Below are 25,588 nucleotides of genomic sequence, written 5' to 3' on the forward strand. Positions count from 1 at the left end.
GAAAATACAAGATTGTCTCATATTTTACCCAAATTGTAATATGCAGTAAAAAGGGTCACAATTAAAAAAACACTTCATTTGATAAATTCACCTCTAACCTACAAAAAATTAAAAACAAAAAAACATACACACACAAACAACAACCAATTAATGCATAAAGCTGACAAAATGACAAAAAAAAACTCAAAAAATCACACTGTTACCGAGTTTTTGAAGCTATTCCAATTTCCTTGAAAGGTGAGCAACTCAACGTCTACCTCACTGAAAGTCAATCAGATATTCGGGGTATGCCTGCGTGTCATTAAAAATGACATACATGGAAGGATTCTGAACGTTGTCTACGGCAGAATCATACAGGATGTGTCCTTGGCGCATGGGCAGAACTCTCATGGCAGAACTTCCCTTTGTGGGCACGCCCACCAGAACCTTGCACAGGTACATGTGACGAGTTCCCGAGGGGTCAGGAGGAGAGTAGGTTGCGTTAGCAGAATAGTTTGCATTGACAGCAAAGTACACACCTTGCCCGTATGCCGTGGCTGGAAAAGAAAAAAAGGCTTACACTTCAGAAAAGGTGTGCCCTTAAATATTCATCAAAATGGTCCCGTCAAAAGAAAATGACTAAACCACCCAACCAAGCTATACTGAGCCTCGATCTTTGTTGGCAGCTCATTTATGAAGATACATGTATACTTCTGACAGACAGGAAAGGCAACCCACATACATTCATGTACAGTCTGTACTTTTTGTGTGATCATGTGAATTTCTGCACAGGTGTTTGATGTGTTCATTTTTAGGCGCTGATCACACACCATACAATGGAACCATTTTTCAAGTATTTTGTGAACTAAAACTGCCGAAACATTGCACCTTTAACGAACACAGAAACAGAGAACATATGTGCGATTAACCAAAAATACAGCTCTGTCCAAAAGGGTTCACTCAGTGTTTTTCAGCAAATCCTTCAAAACTGATGCTTCTTCAAACTCACAGAAACAACACACACAAAATGACCTCACCATTTTTACCACAGAAACTTCTGTTGAAACCGTGGTGGTTAATGTTTTGTATAGCATCAGACGATGTTCCATGCCACAGACTTTTCTCATTGGTTGTGCCAGGCGGGTTCTGCTTCTCCAAGTGGGCCTTTTTGGCAACGTATTGGTGATACAAGTGGGGATTCTGGATCCGCTTGACCTAAAATCAAATCATTCATACGCTTCTATTAACTCTTTGACCATTTGCGCCAAACAACACATACAAGCAGAAAAATACCAAAAGCACTGCACATACAAAATCAAAACCATTCCCTTTTTTTCCATCACAATCATTGAATCAACCCAGAGTCAGAATAAAGACACAGACATAGAAACCTTTATTTTCTGGACTGACAAATTCATTATCAATTATTTGAAGTATATTATACTTTTTGGGGCACACTTTTTGTCCTTTCCCCCCACCACTACCAGCACTCCACACATTATAATAAATAAAGAACATGTGCACTGGCCAGGTTATCCTACAACACCACTTGCAAGCAAAAAATGTGTTCCTTATTCCCAGGTTTTTCTGAGCCCTAGATTACATTCAGTAGCCACCACCCCCCCCCCCCCCCACCCGATTTAAGACCCGATTTAAGACTTCCCAACGTTAAGACCTTGCTTTTTCAGATTTTCTATTCATGGCCTATATGTACATTAACCTCCATTTCAAGACTTCTTTCTTTTTATACCTGATTTTCTTCGAGGTTTTTAGCTCCTGAGAGGGAAGTTCCACTGTATTACATGTATTTAAATACTTGCAACTGGGTGCACGAAAAAAAGAAATCGGTTAGAAGACATCACGACTCACGGCTACAATGGCGACATTGCCAACTGTTTGCTGGAAACCGGTCACCACAGTCTGGTACTCTGCGTCTGTTGCTGGAAGAGGCACCAGCTTCACTGTGTCGTTAGGCAAATGCTTCTCCCAGTTCTCTGGAACCTGGCCTGTGGCCATGTCTGAAGCACAGAATGAATAATAATAATTATAAAAATTATAATGTAATACAATGTAAAACGTATCTGTTAAAAAAATTTTTGATGGACACCTCTTACAATTCTGTTTCTCTGCCAAAGAAAAATGTTAACAAAGACAAATAGGTGAATTACAAAAAGAAGCATGTTGGGTTTGTATCGGCTGTGGAAGAGTGAATACTTTTGCTTTTATTGAGGCAAGCTTTTTACACATGCTCCTTGTAAGCGTGTTTCGGACACACCCCTCGCTAGTGACTGGTCTTTTGTCACGTGGGAAAGTTTGGCACACTAAAAGCAAGAGTACAGTAGTCCCTTCCATTTCCGGCCCTTTCGTGGGCGTGAACCTACCCGGAGCGGCCAGCTTTCCCATGACTAATGAGTTTTCCTTCTATAATTGACTCTTAATGGCCGTTAACCTGTCTGACGCGGTCAACGGTCACTGATTTTTGCCCTAAGGTGCCCCTCTTACTCGACAGGAGCGGCCACTTAACGGCCACTTGTCACTTTCGCGGGCGAGCGCCTGTGGTGTGTGTGTGTGTGTGTGTGTGTGTGTGTGTGTGTGTGTGTGTTGTGTGCACAGACGGCACAGCACGAGCAGATGACATGAATACTTACGCATGCGCAAACTGTAAATACAGACATGCGCATACATGTACATTTACGGCAGTCACTTCCGGATCGATCACAGCTGATGTGAGTTTGAAACACTTGTTTATCTGACACTCAAATACATATATAATAATCCAAACAACACACATAGAAACATACGAAACAATAGCTTAGCCAGGACGATCGAGTTAAACACGCAAATAATTAAGATGTATAAACGAAAGCAAAACTAACAGAGACAATGAATCGGCGGCTCGTGGATGATCGCTTTCTTTTCTTCATGAAAACTTGATCGTGTTTTTGGGGTTTTTTTGGAGGAGGAGGGGGCCTGTAATGAACGGCCACCTGATATTTGCGGTCACCTTTGCAATGACTAATGGGTGACCGGATATGGCAGGTACTACTGTAATCAGTCTTTCACAAGCCATACAAACCCAACAGAGTTATTTTCGAACACAAAAAAAAGTTTCCCTACAATAAGTGACAGCGTAGCATTTTGTAAAATAGTAATTGTAGTGTTTTACTGACAGAGCATATTTCAAGAGAGCAGCTTTCAGATCAAATGTTGAGAATTTTGTCATGAGCTTCTCTTGAATTCCTTTAAATGCAAGGGCTCAAGATATAGTGTGTAAATATTTGATTAACTCCGTAACCCAGTTTCTCTGCTGCTTGCATTCAACTTCCTTGATAATTAGAACACCTACATAAATCTATAAAAAATGACATTTGCTGTGTATATATGTCTACCACACAAAAGGTGCCATAATAACATTTTCAATATGTTCACATAAAAGTAACAACACGCAAGTTTTATAAACAATGTACATACCTTTGATCTTATCCCTTCTGATAACACTGACGGAATCATTGAAATCACTCTTTGGGTATTCCATCATTGAGTCAAAATCAATAATGTAGACATTTTTGTCTTGGTCTTCAATCTGTGCAGTTTTCTTCTTATCCTGGAAGGCTGTTTCAATAACGTGATTCTCCTTAGGTGCATAAGGTTGCGCTTCTGTGCCAGTTGTTGTAACCTGAAATCAACATCGCAACAGGAAATGAAAAAGCAATAACCTTTAAAAGATCGGACTTTGGACTACTCACTGTCCAGGTATATTGGTTGTGTACAGCGCTATTATCATTTTTTCAATTTTGGATATTTCATGTAAGGAATATACATGTACATCCTCAATGACTAACATCCACCATGCGAAGAGAAACACACATCATGTTGCTTATCATAGAGGTAAATTGATAAGTGAGTCCTACATAAACCATACTATCTCAGCTTGGGAAAAACACTACAAAATTCATTCTGGCCATACATGATCCAAATTACACAAAAACTGTGGGCGGGGATGTAGCTCAGTCGGTAGCGCGCTGGATTTGTATCCAGTTGGCCGCTGTCAGCGTGAGTTCGTCCCCACGTTCGGCGAGAGATTTATTTCTCAGAGTGAACTCTGTGTGCAGACTCTCCTCGGTGTCCGAACACCCCCGTGTGTACACGCAAGCACAAGACCAAGTGCGCACGAAAAAGATCCTGTAATCCATGTCAGAGTTCGGTGGGTTATAGAAACACGAAAATACCCAGCATGCTCCCTCGAAAGCGGCGTATGGCTGCCTAAATGGCGGGGTAAAAACGGTCATACACGTAAAAGCCGTGGGAGTTTCAGCCCATTAACGAACAAACAAACAAACACAAAAACTGTGTAGTTTCTGTACATCATTGTTTATTTAGCACTTTACCAATAAAATCATAGGATATATCATTGGTGCCGAGTTCTTGTTGGTTTCATAAAGGTACTTGTGAATGTTCGTAAAACATGACTCGTCTCGTCTTATGATTGCATTATTGTATTTATTGCATTATTATCATCAGTACATTGTATTTTTACATGTGGTTTATGATACTGGTGGCGAATAAAGAATCATGGAGTCATTTTCCCGACGCAAAAAGAAGCAAAATGTAATGATTGTGTGCATGCCCGGGCTACACATGCATGTGTGTCAGTGTGCAGATATATCCGGTAGTCTCTTTGTATGCATTACTGTGAGTGAACTACATTGTTCTTTCAACCAGAATTAAGTGCAGTGTTGTTGCCAGCCTAAGAAGACAATAGGTCATTTGGACCTCCCTAAAATAAAACAATAGGTCCAAATGTCCTGGCTTTAAAAAAACAATAGGTCCAAATTATACCGCCAAGGTGTTTTGGCTTGAGTCTGTTTGAAATTGAACGCTGCTAGTGTTTTCTGCCTTTCAACGGGCTTTAATTTCTTTTTCGGCAGCATGTGCCATGTTTATCGATCAGCGATCGACGAAAAAAATTGTCTAACAGAGTAGCGTCCCTTTGGCTGGATCGGGTCGACCTATTTACTGGAAACAGCAAAAATTGCGAAAGAATCATTAGATTATATGTGTTATATGTTGTTTGCACCTTTGTTGCAATTGTTTTTTTACAACTTTGTTGCAACTTTTTTTGTGCAACATTTTCAGGCTATTCGCTTTTTTCCCATCCTTCTTATTCTGAACCTGTTTCAAGTCCTTTGGCATTGCTTTGATGTCGCTTCCTGGTTTTAATTGTTCATAACCTTTGCGAGGAGAAAGAGCCTGACATTCCTGGCCTACCCTTTCCAATACGTACAGTGCCCGGTGTGCGAATGTAGGGATCCTGCCTGATCTTTGCATTACCATCCCGTGGTATTATATTGATGAACTTTCCGCTGTTTGCGCCGTTTTCGGTAAATAGATACACCGGCTGGATCGGGTATTTCCATAAACGCAGCCTCGAGTGTCAATGACAACAAACAGAGACTCGGCACCGAGTGCATTTTCACTCGTAGCGAACATGAGCATTTCGATCGGGGTTTGTTTTCCGACTTTGTAACTCCCATTCCATTTATTGCAGACCTTGTCCGCCTTGTACGAATATGTATCGGTCAGTTGACCACCAAAACGTAAAAACTATCGGTCCATCCACCGGACAAGGCTAGGTCCAATGTGTCAAATCAGAAAGGAATGCGTCAGAGACCGAAGACCGAGGCCTGGCAACAACACTGAAGTGTCTCGCTTACATGTATTATATGAATGTACAAGCATGTGCTTACCTCCAGATAGCACCACTGGACCATATTTGCCAGCATGGAGGCAGCCTCTTTCTGCTGCTGCTTGCGTTCAACTTCCCTGATAACATTGGAGATTTCCTGCATGCAGTCAAAGACATTGTGGTGCATCCCGTCGCCAACGATGCGCCCTGCAAATTTATGGATCTGCACCTCTACGTTGTGACGCTGAGCAATTGCCTGAATCCTCAGCTCCTGTGACCAAAAAAACACATCATAATAGATCTGCAGTCAGCATACAAGGTATAAGACATAAACCATCACAGTTAAAAATTCTTCAGAAATCAGCTTTTCATTTCATTTCCAAGACCTAATTACACTTTCTTCAGAAACCATGAGTAGTTATGGGGCTGGATTAAACAAGCAAACGTGTGTGTGTGTGGGTAATTCATTTAATAGTAAATTAGTTAATACCATAATTGTTTCAGAAAAGAAGAGCATTATGGGAGGCATCAAGCTAAACACCCATGACATTCTGATCATTGACTGACTCCGACATGGACGCACCAAACCAAAACTTATTATTACGACCTCAGTGTAAGGACCGAATTTCGCTTACATTTTAAAAGCCGTAGACAGAGGTACCACTCTATAGACAAAACAAAACACAACAAGTATTCAAGCTGCATGAAGCTTATGGCACACCTCTTGAGGACCAAGCGACATGATGAAATCATCCGTGATTTCTTTGCGGGTGAATTTTTCCTTCACCAGTTCATCTAAGGATGTCAGCGCTTGGTCGACATCTTTTCGGCTCTCAGCATACACAAAGATAGTTGCTTCCTCCTGCACTGGGTTGTCAACTGTCTGTTTGACTGCTGCTGTTGAGCCAGTGAAAGCTGCAATCAGAAAACAATAACTGAAATGATTATTTCAAAAAAACCCTGCTTTCTCCAAATACTTTGCATAATAAAAATATAAGTAATAAACAAACAGTTTAGACTAACGGAACAGTGCACTGTCATTCTTTTCTGGCTTCAATATAAATGAATCACTACATGAACCACAAAAAGGTCATGTATTAATTACTACAGGGGACTTCTACTTTATTGCAGTTGTTTGGGTCCACAGAACTTGTTGTGTCTAACAGGGCGAATGGTCGACCGACTCACACATACAGTGTTTGTTTGATGTATGATGTTGTGTTTGAATAAATATATATAGCTATTCTGATGCATGGACACGTGGGGGAATTTGGGGGCTGTGATTGGATGGTCTCTTCTGATCATCAAAGCATAATGCTACGGAAGTCGGCCATTTTTGACAATATCCAAAAGCATATTGGCAATAACAAAGACGCATGGTTCCGGTTTACCCATCTGTACCACACGATGTTTCAATCGACAATAGCATACACTGACAACTTGAAATTCTTCTCGGGAATGTTTTTCAGAATGGATTGAAAATGATGTAGTGTTTATCCATCAGTTGCTACATTTAAATGGAAATTTCTTTACCTTTGAAGAATTTAGGTTAAATTTTCCTTTAGTACAAACTCATTTTTTATTTTACGAAGGTGTGATTAAGTCCTTAAGAAAATATCAGAGAAAAGTAAAATATTGATTCGTGAAAAGGTTTTCAGATTAGGTGTTATAAACCTTGGCAGATTATTTGTAGAGGCAAAAGGGTTTTTGAAATCAAAATTTGATGATAACCCTGCAGGCATGAACAGATGGAATATGTATTTTTGCAACCTGAACTGGAAACAGATTTTTGTTTCAAAACAACTAAGGACACACAGTTAAGATGGTTCCAGACCAGATTGCTTCATCGCATTCTTCGTGTTGCTAGCCAGTTATTTGTTCAAAAGATTCTCGACAGTGCCCTTTGTGCCTTTTGTAAAATTGAAAATGAAACAATTTCACATATATTTTGGTACTGCCCGCTTAGTCGGACATTTTGGACTGACTTGGAAGAATTGTTAAACAGAAGTGGTATTTACCGCGCAAATGTTCTTTTTACAGAAGAATTTATTTTGTTTGGGTGTATGAACAATGTTAAGGTAGATGTGGTTTTGGATTTTATCATTTTGTTTGCAAAGTTTTCGACTCGTCGGCATTATACTTGTCTCGTCTAAATATCGGACCCTATTGCTACGCTGAAAACACAATAGCTGTTAATATTTGCCATGTTACCCTGTGTTGTGTTGGATTTAAGGCAGTTGTTTGGGTCCATAGAACTGATTTTGGCCTAGATCACATTCAAGGGCAACAACTGAGTTCTCCTGATTATGGACAAAGAAAGACATGATTATCCCCTATGCCCAGGAAATCTAGAAATCTGTGAGCATGCGTGTGTCAATATGCATGTGTGTGTCAATGTACGTGCACCCGATTAATAAAACTTATGACCTTAATTTCTGAGAATAATTCTTCATCACGTCTGTCAATGAAAGACTGAGTGAAAATCTTTACAAGTGATGTCATGTATAGACATTGGGAAACAAAATGTTAGCATTTCAATCATTCAATAAGGCTGCATCTGAGTGTGTTTGTTACACATTTAAGTTGCTGTGTGAGTCGCAATAATGTGTACACCTGAGGTTTCTTTTCAAATGAAGTACAATGCCTGATGTGATGTAACTTTTCTGTTCAGATCAACGTCTGTTCAGTTCATCTACATTTTTTTTTTAGTTGGGGCCTGTGACCAAGACTATAAAAAGTGCTTCATTTTTGTACAGAAAAAAGCCGAGTCTCATTATTGTGTTGAAATAAACCGACTTGTTCTAAGCCCTGAAAGTATCCAATCATTCTTTTCTTGACACAGACACAATTCACACAAACATACACAGACACACAAACACACACTTTTAGTGACAATCAACAGAACGCAAGCAGTTTTGAATGAACCTGAAATGATTTATTACCACTACACTAGTTTGAGTTTGAGCTGTCATGTATGAGCACCTTTAAAAGAAAACAGATGCTTCTTTTTTATTTTTTTATTATTATTTTATTTCTAATATCTTGCTCTACTGCAGCAAGCTGTTGCTCAATAAAGCATGTGCCAGAGCCTCGAAGTCGATAAGTGTCACGAAAAACACTAGACCAATGGCAATTAGACTGACACAAGTGCTAATCTACATGCTTGACTACAAAGCCGATGGTGCTGGTAACATAATACTGGACAATAACCGATTTGACTTCAAATATAAGAACTCTATAACTATGCCAAATAATCAAATGAATGTGAATAGTGGAACAGCTTTGCTATGCAAACTCTTCAGTGTCAGACTCTGTTCAAAGTCATATTTTGTTAGTACTGGCGGTTATCCATACATGTGCACGTGGAACATATAAAACCTGTAGAGATTTAGGTACTCAGGTCAGTAAATCAAGCAAATGCATTCATATTTCATGGCTGCAGCCAGGAGCCAAAATACTGTACAGAGCAAAAACAAAGACAATACATGCAGTACATTTACAGTCTTCAAAGTACATGTATACCAAACACAGCGTTTAACAAAAGCAGGTACGTGGCACTCAGTTGCTGCACCTCAAGGAATTCTCCCGGCCAGAAGACTGTCTCAGATTGCCCGAAGAGCTACACATGTACACTTTGTTTTGGGGTTTGAAATGATGTCACCACACCCACAATACGTAGGCTGTTCCATAATTATTTAGAATCTCAGAAACGGTAACACATACCAACAATCCAATTAGGCCGTTTTCTAGACTTATAATCCTCCCCCAGCCGACACCCAACTGGCCATTCACTCAAACAAGCTCATTCAGGCCTGGGACCACCTGACATCGACTATACCTTGTATGGCCCTCGTGAAGGCTCGGACAGAGTTTTCAGGGCTCTCAACCCGTGTTTCCACGCCCGTTTCTTGATATCAGAGAACAGGTTCAACTAGCATGGAAAGAAGTCAGAAGAATAGGGTGGATGCGATGAACGCAGGTCTCCTTTTGAAGCCAAGAACTCTCTTGTCGCAAAGACAGTGTGCACAGGTGCTTTGTGATGTTGATGAGCCCTTGAATACCCGTGTTTGGACGGTGTTAGTGCCAACCCTCGACTTTTTTAGGCAAGTAGTGGTGGACATACAAGTCAGAGGTGACTGTATGCTTGTCCTCAAGAGTCACATTGTCTTAATATCCTGATCTGGTGATGAAAGATGCCACCATTTGTTTTTTTGGTGCTTCTTGTCATTTGAACTTGACAGGGAAACACCCATGCAGATGACAGTTGTTTGGTTTCAGAGTAGAACTCATTTAGAAAGATTACGTCGACACTAACGATATTCCCTATGGATTCGGACTAGCTGTTGTTCATTTTGTACAACCATTGTCAGGCAGCACTCTGCCCTACCCCTCATTCCCGTCACTGCATGGGTTTTATGTGGTACCCTACAGGCACATCTCTTCGGGACCATTAAATATTTGTGAAAGATCTTTTCGAATGCAGAGCTTTCAATGCCAAGGGCATCTTGCATCTTCCTGATTATGATTCAGGAATCTTCTCTTATTATCTGTTCAACAGAGCTAATGTTTTCGAGGGTAACGAATAAAACGAGAAGACCAGGGTGGGTATCATTTTCTACGCTCCATCTACCCCGTTTGAAATGGCTGTACCAGTTTCACACCAAGGCTCTACAAATAACAATCATTCCAAATTATTTCAACAAACTTTCATACAAATCGGCCTCTTTTAACCTTTAGTTGTAGTTATTGTACGTCATGGCTTGGAAATCGAGATTTTTGAGCTCCATGACACAATCTCATACAGTGTATTCCGGAGACGATTCTGTGAAAATGATATAACTATAGAACTTCATATTTTGTGTCAAGGCTCACGATGGTCCACTTTTTGACGGCATGATTTAGTTTTTAACGCCATATTACCAGGAGCCTGGATTCTGAACAATAATGGAACAGCCCTCGTCCATTAAAATCCGTGTCTGAACGTTCAGTTATTCAAATTTGAACAGATTGCCTCAGTGGTGTCAATTTTGACACTAGAACATGTTCCAAGATGGATGACCTCAACAACAACATAAGAAAAAAAGTTAAGTCCCAATTTTTTCCAGGTCCTAGTAAGCTTTCGGTTCTGTTATAGAATGTAGTGGAACATGATAAAGTCGAAGTCCCTTGTAGCTTGAAAATCAGTTCACTGTTGTTGTTTTTGTGTGCGTGCACTTTTTGATTCTTATGTTCAAGCGAGGCGTTTGTTTCCAAGAGTCAATCAACTGTCTGTGCAGATTCCTTGATGTTTTAATTGATGCCTGTAAATGTACACATGCACATGTTCAGATCCCATGTTAAAAACACATATACACACTAACACCTAATTAGTGGCATATTAAAAAACAAAACACATACAGGAACAATATGTTAGCAGTATCCCCAGGGAAATCAACATACATTTTGATGACATTAACGCAAAAATGATACTTAAACTGATTTCTTTTGCCCTCAGTCGTTTTCTCTGGGGTCATGTACTGCAAAATCGTCAAAGCCTTGAGCAACTTTTGATTAACTCAATAACTGATTAATTCTTTAACACTTTTTTTTCAGTGTGCGTACACGTGTATTTCAGACCGCTTTTGATCTGATACTACAGTAGGAGATGGAGATAAGTTTACAGACCTTTAATTATGAACAGAAAATCTGAGGAAACAGGGTCTCAAAAAGGGGGAAGACTTACAGAAGTAGGTCTTAAAAGGGGGGTTCCTCTGCACTGCCCTTTTTTCCCCAAAAAATCTTTACTTCAGCTAATTAAACACTTAACATAAGAAAGAACAATCAGCTTCGTCAAACCTGATTTGATGTAGTTGAAAAAGCCTTTCCTGGACTTGTTATGCTTCTCCCCTTTGGCCTGAACAGCACTAACGAACGGTGGGATCATCTTCTTGTCAAAGAGCACCACTCGGATCTCACCAACGGAGCCTGAACCATTGGCGTACATCTTCACCACTGTGTTAAACAGCGCTGACGCTGAGGCACCAGCTGACAGGCCAATACCTGAAAGGAGAAATTACAAAAAGGTTACAAAAAGGTTACAACTGTTTCTTAATTGCTTCAATTAAACAGCACTGTGTAACAAGCACCCATGACAAAATTAATTAACATCTTATTTCAACAAATGCAAGGCCTGCAGGCAACAGTTATATCAGATGCTAGAAAAAACACATACAAATCTTCATAATCACCATGAGACGCAGGTGACTCTGCAAACGCCCTTCATATGTGTCACCAAGTTATAAATTAACAACTTCACACCACATGTCAGTAACAACAAAGTGCATGTAGCCGACACATTGTTACAAATATTTGAACTCAATCATAGGAGAATCTAAACACTGAGAAACTCACACAATTTATTGAAACAATCGTTGCTTTGCACTCATATTTAACTGATATATCTAGTGAATGTTTCATTTTGTCTTTAATTAAACGCTCCATACACCTTCCTTTGTGCGTATTCTTTCAATTAAATTCTCATTTTTAACAACTTTCCACTCTGAATAGCTTGCAACAAATTATGTTAATGCTATCAGGCTACCTGTGCCCAGTGCAGGCATGGCAATGGACCGGACACCTTTGCTCTCTGCATATTTCAAGCACGCTTCAATGCCATCCTCCCAGCTGTTCGAAAATGTGTCTGCATCGACATGAAGGATGATCTTGCATCTCAGATTGTAGGCTTTGGTCTGAACAACGCCGTTTAGCTGTATTTCGGCAGCTGGGGAAAAAGACAGCAAAACATTCATTAAGACCTAAGGTCAACAAGGAGCGCACCTAACAGTTCAAGATATTGGACATCCCTGTGTAAATTAATTTGACACCAGCATAGGGAAATTGCATTGAGGTCAGTCTAGGTATTCTCATACAGCGTAAGACATACTAACTCTCATACAGTGGTACCTGCAATATGAGGCCCCTCTGATGAATGGACACCTCCGATGAAAGGACACTTTCTGGAGTCCCTTTGTCTATCTTGATCAAAATGTTCCTGTCATGACTGTCACCAGCATTGGAGGGATACATCCCAATGATATCCTTTCATTCATGCAGGTACCACTGAACATGTTTTGCATGCTTTTTAGCATGTTTGCAGTTTGCTTGCTTGTTAAGGTTGAGGCAAATAATATAGGGAAACTGTATCAATCATAAATTCAAGAAAAAACAAGTCGCGTAAGGCAAAATTACAACGTTTAGTCAATCTGTCGAACCCACAGAAAAAAACTGAACGCACTGCATTTTTTTCACCAAGACAAAACAGCTTCGTCAATCCACGCGGCAAGGAAGTCGCTCTTCTTCTTCTTCGTCGTTCATGGGCTTAGACTCCCACGTTCACTCATGGTTTTAGCACGAGTGGATTTTTACGTGTATGACCGTTTTTACCCCGCCATTCAGGCAGCATACGCCGATTTCGGGGGAGGCATGCTGGGTATTTTCGTGTTTCTATAACCCACCGAACTCTGACATGGATTACAGGATCTTTTCCGTGCGCACTTGGTCTTGTGCTTGCGTGTACACACGAAGGGGGTTAAGTCACTAGCAGGTCTGCACATAAGTTGACCTGGGAGATCGGAAAAATCTCCACTCTTAACCCACCAGGCAGCAGCGACCGGGATTCGAACTCACGACCTCCCGATTAGGAGGCCGACGTCTTACCACTGCGCCACTTCGCCCGTCAGGAAGTCGCTCAATTTTCCCGTGCAACACAAAGTGAAACTGACATGCAAGAATAGCGAAATAGTGTACTGCGGTAAGCAGGGAAGCGCTTTTTTAAAAATTCTTTTTAACTTTCTGAGCTTCTTTCAAATACAACATATTATATTTATATGTTTTTGGAATCAGGAAATGATAAAGAATAAGATGAAATCATTTTTGGACCGATTTCTTAAATAATAATCGAAGTACTAATTAACCTATTTTTGTTAATTGTGATCACATTTTAAAAGTAAACATGACATATGTATATCTTTTTAGATTCAAAATTCGATGAAGAATACGATGCAATCAATTTGAAATCTGTTTGCGAAAAATTGATTTTAATGACAACTTTAACCCGGGCTTCACTGCCCACCCCGTATGTAATACGTGGTCATTTTCGGTTTGTCGTACGCCCATAACCGTATCTCGTACGTGGGATTTGTGTCAACAACATTTCAGGACATTTCTGAAAACTAAATGGGAGGTAACCACTGTCCAAGTACTTGTTGGGGTTCTAAACACAGTTGACTTTCCCATAGACCGTTCGGATAAGTTACTACCACGTGTTGAAAACTGTGTTAGAAATGTAGAACCGATCTATAGCATTCACAATGGCGGACCTCAACTCGTAGACCTGTTTTCAAGCGATACAGTGTTCTGGAAGCTCTACAAGAAGTGATTTATGGATTACCACACAGAAGAATACTTTTATGGCCTGTAATGTGAGTACCCGATGTTTGACACCAATTTTAGCAGTGTTTTGTGTGGTTTTACGTGCTGCAATGTGTGTGTGTAAGTCCGGAAACTGTAATTTTTGACAAAAATGGTCATTATATCAATTTTTACTATAACAATCACAAACAAAGTCCAATGATCATGTCATCCTATAATAGCCAAGGGTATAAGCAAAACACATGCCAAAGATCTAAGAGATATCTCAATAAATGATCGAGCAGTGAACAGATTAGTGAACCTACCGAAGAAAGCAAAATTTTGCCCTGGCACACAGCAATACCAATATGCTGTTATACTGTGGCAGTGAAGGGGTTAATGAGCAAACTCATTAATTAATATTTAAGCCTCCAAGCTAAAATGCAATACCCGAGTCCGGGCTTCGTCGAAAATTACTTGACCAAAATTTAAACCAAATTGGTTGAAAAATGAGAGCGTGACAGTGCCGCCTCAACTTTCACAAAAAGCCGGATATGACGTCATCAAAGACATTTATAAAAAAAATGAGAAAAAAAATCTGGAGATATAATACTCAGGAACTCTCATGTTAAGTTTCATGAAGATCGGCCCAGTAGTTTCTCATAATCACGTTATACAAACACACACACACACACATGCATACACCACACCCTCGTCTCGATTCCCCGTCTATGTTAAAAACATTTAGTCAAAACTTGAATAAATGTAAAAAGACAATTGATTACTGCCAGCTTTGCCACAAAGGTGTAATTATGTATGCTCACACTCGCTTATTATGAACCTCTGCACACATTTGCAACGCTTGATAGAAAACAGTTCTATATTTCTTATTAGTAACATGCTGTTTCTTTGAGGTCAAAGCTTTCGTCTAATCATATCAAGAATGTTAAATGTCAATAACCTTAAATCTTTTAATAGGTCCGGGTATGTATGTGTATATTCACGCATATGCAAGAGAATCTGTCTGTGTCTTCACTTAAGGTTTACCTTTGCTTCTGCATTCACTTTCCAGCTTGGATCCACACTTCTTTTTCAGGGCGCCAGCAACACCTCCTGAAATGATAAATATTTTTCATGACGTTGATCAGTGAGTAATAAGGGTTCATTTTCAAAGAAACTGAACCAGTCACTGTCATTTTGCTGTCTGTCCTCTTCTTTGCTGATTTCTTCTTTTTCTTTCTGTCGTTTCTTCTTGTATTAGTATTGTATTTGCTGACGAAGACAATCGTCGAAACCGGTCCAAGTTAATTGTTCATGTTTCTGGTACTGGTGAGTACATTTTCACAGTTATCTTGAACCAGTCACGTTTTATCACAAAGACTGAGCTGCATGGAACAACTTTTGATATGTTAGTGACAACTAACCCAGAAATAAAAAGGTTTTCTTATGGAATGTTTGCTCATTTACACAGGAATAACTTCCAGAACGTTACTCAACTTGCTGGATCTAGGACCTATCTACTTAAAGTTCTCGTACAATAAAATAAAACTGACAAGAGCTAAAACAACAGTGACAGCTGATTTGAGCACTTTAATCAACTAGAAAGAATAATAACCATAACATGTAGGATGGATGTAAAGCATGAAGCCACTTTTTTGTTACTATTCCATGAGGTTAACCTCACAGGACATATATATACAAAATCTTATCTTATCTCTCTTATCTTATCTTACATGGTAAAATGTAATGTGATAGGCTTAACAGTATTCTTAAAGGCAACATAATTATGACACTGATGGGCCAAAATGATAAGCCAAAAGTCTTAAAGGCAACATGGCAGGCTAAAAGGTGTTCTGAAATGCAAAATGATAGGCTAAAACTAGTAAAAGATGATAGGCTAAAAGGATGTACACGTTCTAAATGGCAACATGATAAGCAAAAAGGTATTCTGAAAAGCAACATGACGGACCACAAAGTATTCTGAATGGCAAGACGATTAGTCTATAAAGATATTCTGAAAGGCACATGATAGAAAAAGTGAATTATTAAAGGAAACATGATAAGCTGAAAGGTAGCAACATGTATTCTTAAAGGTAACAAAAAAAGGCTGATTCTTAAAGGCAACATGATAGTCTAAAAGGTATTCTTCAAGGCAACATGATAGGCTGAAAGAAATTTTTAAATGCAAACTCATGTGTGAATTTTCTTTCTTTTTAAGCTAAGCTAGTTAAATTTGTTGGGCCTCGCTAATTTCTTTAAGGAATGAGTCATGTAAAAACGATTTCAAACATCCAAACATTTTCATTTTTATTTGTATATCATGTCAAATGTTAAATTGAGTCGAACTTTTATTGTATCTATCAAGAAAACAGGTTCTTTTTGATATGAGCAACAAACAGAATGCTGGAAATGACACCAACCTCGACTCAGGTCCAGCTGGCTGTTGGTACTGTTGACAATTGCATCTGTGTCTTCCTCCGTTATGTCCCCTTTCTTGATCACAAAGCGCAGACCTCCGATATCAAACTCTGCATTGCTTGTTGAGGACGCTGCTCCACCACTGGCAACTGACACAGAAATAATAATAATAATAATAATAATAATAATAATGAGAGCTTGTATAGCACGAACCACAGCCTAAACTATGCTCTCCACGCTTTACATATTAACTATGAATAAAACCATACTAATAAAACATCAAATACCTCTAAATGCTCAACTTATATAATTGCAGCACTGTAAAATGTCTGTGCATGGTGTCAATCAATGTACTTCATTAGAATCCCCCTTTTAAGACCCCTAAAAATCTAAGAAAATCAGGTCTTAAAAAGGAAGGAGCTTAAAATAGGGGTACATTTTCAAAGGTTATGAACAACAAATGTGAGAAAACATGGTCCAAAAAGGGGGGTTCCACTGTATATTTGCAGGAATAAAATGTGTCCAAAACAGAGGCTACCATTTTTATTAACTGACCTCAGAAACACAATCAAACTTGTAACTGAGGCAGGCAGGTGTGCCCATGTGTTCATATATATGCACAGGCACACAAGCGAATATGTCTATAATTATCGATTTTTATGTTTGTAAGTGCATGCAGCTGGTTAAATATGTGTGTGATTCAATTTGACAGTTTTTCTCTGTCAAACAGAGTGATCACTCCTTAGTTTTGACTAACAACAAAATGACCAGTTTCTGTTAGATCTGCTTTGTCTGCCTTTTAGGTACCGTACTTTCCGGGTCACAAGGCGCTACAGCGCATAAGGCGCACCCCCCTCTTTTTAAACAAAATTGTAATCCAGTCACCCATTGGCGCACCAAAATTAAACAAGAGGCGAAGCCATCAAGGCTCACGTAAGAAATCGACAAACAGTAACACAAACTCAATCACTCCATCACACATACACACACACACACACACACACACAGAAAGAGCATAGGTGAAACTGTGCAAGAAAGCGAGACACTAGATCTAGATCTGTCTGTCTGCATGTAGCCTACTTACAGGACACGACTGCCAACTAGTCTCGGCGCGCTCAAAATAATAATGACCGAGACTTTCAGTACTTCCTTCGCGTGACGTCTAACCCTCTTACGTCATAATGTGACGTCAATGTAATGTGACGTCTTCAAATGTTAGAGTTTCTACCACAGACATACACACACACGCACAAACACACACACACACACACGCACAAACGCACAGACAGACAAAGTTACGATCGCATAGGCTACACTTACGTGAGCCAAAAAGTATACCGGTAACAAACGGTCGAAGAATGAAAATAAGCCGCACATCAAAGGAAGAATACAGAGTGGAAATATGTGTGCTCTGTGTGTGCCGCGAGATCAAAGGCAGGTCCATTGTGATAGCTGGGTTGCCTTGTTTAGACACTGACCTTCTTCCCAGGGGTCAATGACCCAGTTTTTGCTATGAGAGGTGGTTCCCCTGTCATAGATCTGAGAGAGAGGAAACACTTCCTGCACCGGGGTCAGTGACCGAGTTTAAGCTATGGGGCGGTCTCTTTGATGTCTTGAGAGGAAACTTGGCCAGGGTAGTACCTAGTAGCTGAAACATGCATTATCACAAGATGTCGCACGCTTTCCTTCTTTGCCACTACTAAAGCAAACGTGTGCAAGATTGTATGTTACACGCTTTGGAGCATGTGCAAGAACGGATTCAAACTCGAAATCGTCCCTCCAAAAGCCCCAAAATGCACACACGACTTTTATTTCTCCTGCTGTTGTCGTGTCTTCTCTTTACAAATTCTTCAACGCTGAGAATACTGAAAACGGCATCCCAGACTACAGTACTGTTTCCATACGCGAGTTTAGCTTCCCTTGGAAAGTGGCTCGCTCAGGAGGCCTGTTAGTCTGAAACTAGAAGGACAGAGTTCTGAACATAGATGACAAAGACCCCGGAAAGAACAAACATTTCGCGGATGCAGACACAGAAAGACGTCATGAAGAATGGAATGCTTCAAAAGATACAGACTGTGACGATGACTGTGACGTCATTCACATATACCGAGACGTCATTCATAGTTGTTCGTTCACTTTCGTCAAAAAGTAGATCTCTCCACAATGGCTGCTCCTGTGTTTAGGTTTATCAAGCGTGAGTACGCAAAACGTGTTTGTTCTCTCCTCTGTTGAAGCTGTGAGACATAATCGCCATTACGAGCTAGTCGTGTGACAGAGAGTGTTCTTGCACACTCGACTGCTGCTGTTTCACTCCGGCTAAAGCCGTCGTGAAACATCTACAGTCTCGTGTGCAAGAAAACTCTCTGTCACACGACTAGCTCGTAATAGCGGGTATTGTTTGACTGGTACTCAGGCGGTCTCTTTGATTTTTTTTTGTATTTCATACACGGATTAGGCGCTTCGTTATACAAGACGCAGGGGTCAAACTCGAGGAAAAAAGTCGAGCCTTATGACCCGGAAAGTACGGTAACACCGGTTTACAAAACGGCTATCATGATCACTGCACTATGAAAAAAAAAGGAAAAATAAATAAGTCGCGTAAGGCGAAATTACAACATTTAGTCAATCTGTCGAACCGACAGAATAAAACTGAACGCACTGCATTTTTTTTCACCAAGACAAAACAGCTTCGTCAATCCACGCGGCAAGGAAGTCGCTCAATTTTCCCGTGCAACACGAAGTGAAACTGACATGCAAGAATAGCGAAATAGCGTACTGCGGTAAGCAGGGAAGCGTACTTTTCTGTATTCTTTTTAACTTTCTGAGCTTGTTTCGAATACAACATATTATATTTATGTTTTTGGAATCAGGAAATGATAAGGAATAAGATGAAATCATTTTTTTTATCGATTTCTTAAATATAAATGGAAGTGCTATTTTCGTAAATTGTGATAACATTTTAAGAGTAAACATGACATATGTATATATTTTTAGATTCAAAATTTAATGAAGAATACGATGCAATCAATTTTAAATCTGTTTGCAAAAAATCGATTTTAATGACAACTTTAATGAGCAAACTCATTAATTATTTTTTAAGCCTCCAAGCTGAAATGCAATACCAGAGTCCGGGCTTCGTCGAAGATTACTTGACCAAAATGTAAACCAACTTGGTTGAAAAATGAGAGTGTGACAGTGCCGCCTCAACTTTCACAAAACGCGGGATAGGACGTCATCAAAGATATTTATCAAAAACAACAAAAAAACGTCTGGAGATATAATACTCAGGAACTCTCATGTTAATTTTCATGAAGATCGGTCTAGTAGTTTCTCAGAATCGCGTTATACACACACACACACACACACACACACACACACACACACACACACACAGACACACACACATACATACACCACACCCTCGTCTCGATTCTCCCCTCTACGTTTAAACATTTAGTCAAGTTTTGACTAAATGTAAAAAGGGTCTCAACGTAGATCATGGAGGTTTCACTGTATTACAAATTCTCTTACCTTGTTGATATGACTGGTCAACGACAGTCTCCGCAAATACCCGGTTGTGACGGGCACCTGACCCTCTGGTTAGGGATGGGGCAAAAGAGGCTCCGCCCATCCCGCTCTGCGCCTTCTTGAACTCCTGTGTGGTTTAAACAGTGTTTAATTTATTTTATATATTCATGAAATGTTTCATTTATTATAAGTATGATAACAACAACAAGTCTACAGCTTAATGTGGCGTCTTAAAAACAAATCTGCTTTCGATTCAAGCTGACCAATTTTATATCCAAAATCTCATAAAAAGCAATTCAAAAATACTCATAAAATCTGCATCACAAGAACCTTGACAAGATCACAATTTCAACGTACCTGCAGAATCTTGACATCCGTGTGGTATACAACAATCCTGGCATCTCTGAGGGTGGTGGAAGGCGTGGCATTCTGGAACTTGTCAATGGCATCCAGCATGGTGTGCGCCACAGTGGGAGCGGGATAGCCCAGGTTGCCCGTGCCCAGAACGGGGAATGCAATGGACGTGTAGTGACGCTTGCTGGCCTCCACCAAACACTTGGTCATGCTGCGACCCAGCAGCTGCACAATGATTTAAAGCTATGATGCATTCAAAAATCCAATAAGCACAGTAGCAGGAATGACAACAAAATGAAATGCTCTTTTCCTTTCCAAAGCCTGTCCTTAACTGGGCGAAGTAAAGTATACTGTTAGCAAAGTAAACTGTGCAAAGCTGGCCGCACAGAGCTTTAGCACTGAGTTTTCGGTAAAAAAAGTCTTTGCGAAGTCGACTTCAGGCTCAATTAAGGACCAGCTTAAGGTACATGTACAGTCTTTCCCATATATACGAATCGAGTCTCCATCTCAGATCTGGCCAGGCTTTTACATTTTACAGGCCAGGCCAGGCCACTTTGACACAATATGCCAACAAAAAAACAAAGATAAGATTAATTGACGGCTGTGTAGAAGCAATCTTCCAACACTATACATAATTAGAAATACTGAAGGAACAAGCAATTTCCATTTTTTTTAAAAACCAAGACTTAGTGACATTACATTTTTTTTATTTGTTTTATTCCGTAAAACCAACCAAGCCTGAAGATACAAAGTGCATGAGCCTTATAAAAAAAAAGAGTTACTGTTTGTGCTTGTTTTTCTATTCCTAATTGTCCATCATCTAAAAATCAGTTTATTGCGCATCACCTGAAAAAGTTTCAACAGAGAACCATCATACAGACCTGAGCTGCACTGGGATTAGAGTAGTTGCAGAGCACCAAATGAAAGACTTCCATGCAATTCAAATTGTGGCCCATGGTGCAAGCGATGTCACCTGCCTGGATACCACCCGGGTATTTTGTCTTGCACTCATCCTGCAGACTTACGCCTGCTGCTTTCAGAATAGACGATGATACAGCACCATTCTGGAGGTCCAGACCATTGGATGTGGAATTCACAATTACATCTACCTGTAAGAACAGAAAAGTGAACAATAACAATCAATCTAGAAACGCTGGAGAGAAACTCACAACTATCTAATTAATGATTATTTTTGGATACTACTTTTTACACTTTCTCTTTTCAATATTTGGAGGAAAAAAATATGCACAGAAAAATCGGATGTAAACCTGGTATCACACAGCAAGCTATGTAGTATTCTATACCCTACATTCTGTATGTGTGTTCCTTCTCTAGCTACCTCAAACTTACAGACAGGTCCATATTGCTTTTGACTCACTTTTGAACTTCAAACCAATTCACCTGGCTTGGCAATCACGCATCCTCATCTTATTATTAGCAAGAGTACAACATTGTACTTTGAATCAAAAGAGCACACGCACATATATTTTGAAGAAAAAACCCTCTTTCAAGTGCAAAATCTTACTGTCTGTTTTGCAAGCTCTCCTGAAATGATGGACACGTTGATCACTCTATGAGAGCTTGCTGCTCCTCCACCAGACATGGGGAACTGTCGAGCAGGCTGACCAAATGCTGTCCCTTCAACAGTACATGCATGCACGAACACGCACACACACACACACACACACACACACACACACACACACACACACACACACACACACAACACACACACACATTAGAATGTAAATTTCGACCTGTTTTTCTTTTCATCAAAAATAAATACAAAGATCAGTACAGTCTCATTTTTAGTATTTCTTTTCCCAGGAGTTTGTTGAACTCTGTTCCAATACAAGGTAGACTTTGACATATTCCATATCTGTCAAACACATTTTTTACAGAAATTCCTTTATATCCTAACGTTTCATTCATCTTTGCTTTCTCGAATACACTCTTCCCACAGTTCAAAGGCCCTTAGTCTAAGCTTGCGATGCCATCACAGTGCTGCCAAAAGAACAACCCCCCCTCCCCCTAACCCACTCTTCCCTTAGCATATCTTTTCAAATTGTATGTCATATCGAAAACCAACCTTTCCTTGGGACGGCCGCTGGCTTGTATGCTGTGGAGGTGCTGCGAGCAGAGGGGAAAGTGGTTTGTACAGCTGTGGTGAACAGCTGCACAATGTCGCCCCCAACGTGACAGAAATACACGTTCTTGACGGTGCAGCGTCTGTGGGAGTCCAGGAAAGCTTTAACCGCCTCCACGATGACCCGAGTAGACTCCCTGGCAGGGTAGCCAAAAATTCCTGTGCTGATGGCAGGAATGGCGATAGATGAGTGCCCGTCTGAGTTGACCGTTTCCATGCACTTCATGACAGTTTCGTACAGACATTCCTCTTCCCCAGCTCTGCCGCCTTTGTACATGGGTCCAACCGCATGGATGATTATTTTACAAGGGAGGCGACCAGAGCCAGACACCAGCACGTCGCCCTCTTTCAGTTGGTTAGCCCTTGTCTTCAGGTTTTTGTAGCACTCTGCCTGGATGGTATCTCCGCCTGTTTCAATGGATGGAATATTGAAAAGCACTGTGGTTATGTCAGAAGCATAGCACCAGGAGTATAAATATACTTGTATGTTAGCATGGGATGACAGTGTGTGCTGGCTTTTGCATGTGTGTACTAGCTCCAAACAGCTAGGTCAGTTTTCAAGTCCTCATTTCTCTATCTTGCTTTTTCTTCAATGTGGGTGAGACTGTGAAGATGTTTCTGCTGTGAGTGTGATCATCTGGCTGCATATAAGTTTACAATTACCTTTATCGACTATGTCTCTTGCCAGGCCCCCAACATGATCCATCCTTGCGTTGGCAGCGTTGACAATGGCATCCACAGGCATCTGAGTGATGTCCCCTTGCATGACAGACACGGAGACGCCGCTGGGTAGCTGCACACTGGCCGCAGTGTTTGCTGTGCCACCCATCTGCCCAGGACTTGCTGCTACAGGATGGGACGACTGGACCACCTGCACACCAGACAGTACTGTAAACTACCTTGTATATGCCCAGTATCGAGTAAACGCCGACCCCCTACTTTTCGTCAAATTCTGCGCACAGGGTTCTGTACCTAGTTATAAACGCCCCCCCCTTCCCCCCCCCCTCCTCCCCCCCCTCCCCATTTTTGATCATTATAGTAAAGGACAATAAAAAAAAAGATTCAGTCCGCTGGTTTTTAACAAAAATATTGTTTACCCATTTTCCTCCCTCATTGGGTGACAAAATTGACAACAAATAATCTCTCAGAGAAAAACGTGACATAATTTTACACTTACATGTACTTTATGCGTTAGAAACATGCATCACATTCTTATTACTAATACTAAACATGCACAATACATATGTTAGTATTACAGAGGCTGTACACTAAAAATTCTGTGAAAAGATCTTACCTGCAGATCTGCTGGTTCTCGCTGCAGTCCCAACACACAGTGAGATCCACGGCCAATCATCTTCAGGTCTTTCTCACAGTTGGAATTCAGTAACTTCACGGTGCCTTGGTCAGTACACACCTGCTCGTGGCATATGATCTTCTCACCCAGTTGTTCCAGGTTTTTCCTGACTTCTTGCAAGCCTTGCTCTGTGCCCTTCACATACATTTCCGTCCCAGCTTCTTTTAAGGAGAGCTGCACTCTGTACGCTCTGAGCCTCTCCCCAATGTTTTGAAGCTTGCCTTGCCAGTGTGAATGAATGAAGACCTGCCTGCTTGGAGAGAAGCGCATGACCTGGGAATAGATGGTGTTCTCCCGCAGAAACATCTCGATATCCTCCACCACGCCATGCATGATGTTGTCTGTGCAGGCAATAAAAACCTGCTGGTTGTCGTGGGAAGGTGCAATCAGGAGCAAGCCTGGATGAGCAGAAATCTGGCGGTTGACAAGGCTCTTCCAGTCCTGTGAGATCAGCAGCTGGGCTGACTCTGGATTCAGCTGACACACATGCTCTGGCACAGACTTCTTGATAATGTGGACTGCTTTAACCAGATTTTTGTCATTGAAAGCATGGACCATCACTTCTCCCTTTTGGCCTATTTCCCAGACGGCAGCGATTTTGTCAGCTTTGAATTTCTGAACGATATAGGGCTTCGTCTCCTTGGTGTCTAGGACCTTTTTCTGCATGTCTGACATTTCAGTAATCTTCTCACGCGTGACGGCTTGCAGGGTTTCATACATTTCAACCTGGGATTCCTTTACGTCCTTCAGCAAACCTTGGAAGACGATGCTGTTCTTTCTTATGTTGATGTCAATTCTGAGACCTTCATGACGCTTGCCAGCTTCTATCTGGAAACCCATGGCAAGCAGCAGTCGAAGTTTGTAAGGCTCCAGCTTGGAGTTGGTTTCTGTCACCTCCTGACTCTTGCGTTCAATCTCCTCCTCCACCTTTGAGGCCACGACGTTGATCTTGTCGAGGAGCTCTTTCGCCATGCTCTTCATGCCCACCACAACAAAGGCACTCTCCTCTGGCACAGGAAAGAATGCGGCTCCTTTAGGGCTGGCGATGTTTGCTGACCTCACGGCCGTCTCCACTTCAGGCCAAATCTGCTGCACCAGATGACGCTTGAGGACGTCAATCATCCCCAGAAACTCTCCCGCTACCTGCTGGACATCCGTGGCCCAGGTGCGAGCAAGGATGCGAGCCTTGGGGACTGACGGGTTCAGGCTGCAAGCGATGCTTAAGTTGTCCCCCTCAAACTTCACCTCTGCATGGCTGTTGGAGAGCTGCTGAAGAAAGCCGGCCTTAATTTCCTGGGACTGACGGAGAAAGGCAACTTTGTAAGGATCTACGTTGGTCATCACCACAGGCTTGGGTGCGGTGAATGCGGTGGGGTCCTGACTTCCCCCAGACTGACCCAGACACTCCATGTAGCGTTTCACTGACAGCGGAGCCCCATCAATCTTGTGTGGCTTCTGCAGCACTCCGTCTAGAACTGAAAGTCAAATATACAATGTCTGTGGATGTACACTCGTGGAAAAAACAGGCAGACATAAATCGAGATGCAGACATGTATAGACAGACAGACGAATGCATGAACAAATTTTAACCAAAATATTGTCTGCTGAAAGTAGATAGAGGGAGTCATTAAAGGCTGCCATACTCGTAGCGTACATTAATTAATTCATATTGTTTACATGTGCCAATAATGTTATAAAACTGTACCTAAGGGGATATAATAACGATTGGCTGTAG

At 40.9% G+C, this 25,588-nt stretch overlaps 1 protein-coding gene across 3 annotated transcripts in view; it reads right to left on the reverse strand.

Moving 5' to 3' along the window:
* The window catches only part of LOC138982464 (protein mono-ADP-ribosyltransferase PARP14-like), a 53,108-nt gene that overhangs the window by 1,819 nt on the left and 25,701 nt on the right, over nt 1–25,588 (reverse strand). The window contains exons 11-27 of one of the 3 annotated variants that reach the window (XM_070355758.1): nt 23,794–25,328; nt 23,163–23,370; nt 22,443–22,907; nt 21,879–21,985; nt 21,235–21,462; nt 20,357–20,578; nt 20,003–20,126; nt 16,474–16,620; nt 15,101–15,166; nt 12,246–12,425; nt 11,501–11,704; nt 6,387–6,580; nt 5,727–5,936; nt 3,451–3,655; nt 1,849–1,997; nt 1,017–1,194; nt 1–536 (exon numbers count right to left, since the gene is read on the reverse strand). The exon at nt 1–536 is cut by the window's left edge and continues 1,819 nt beyond it. In XM_070355758.1, coding sequence (XP_070211859.1) covers nt 259–536; nt 1,017–1,194; nt 1,849–1,997; nt 3,451–3,655; nt 5,727–5,936; nt 6,387–6,580; nt 11,501–11,704; nt 12,246–12,425; nt 15,101–15,166; nt 16,474–16,620; nt 20,003–20,126; nt 20,357–20,578; nt 21,235–21,462; nt 21,879–21,985; nt 22,443–22,907; nt 23,163–23,370; nt 23,794–25,328 — 4,700 coding nt within the window. In that variant the 3' untranslated portion in view covers nt 1–258. Of the gene's footprint in view, nt 537–1,016; nt 1,195–1,848; nt 1,998–3,450; nt 3,656–5,726; nt 5,937–6,386; nt 6,581–8,401; nt 10,966–11,500; nt 11,705–12,245; nt 12,426–15,100; nt 15,167–16,473; nt 16,621–20,002; nt 20,127–20,356; nt 20,579–21,234; nt 21,463–21,878; nt 21,992–22,442; nt 22,908–23,162; nt 23,371–23,793; nt 25,329–25,588 lie in introns of those variants that run through there. The other 2 variants (XM_070355757.1, XM_070355759.1) reach the window with 2 other exon arrangements.

Source organism: Littorina saxatilis, linkage group LG12 (assembly GCF_037325665.1).
Source record: "Littorina saxatilis isolate snail1 linkage group LG12, US_GU_Lsax_2.0, whole genome shotgun sequence".
Lineage (NCBI taxonomy): Eukaryota > Metazoa > Mollusca > Gastropoda > Littorinimorpha > Littorinidae > Littorina > Littorina saxatilis.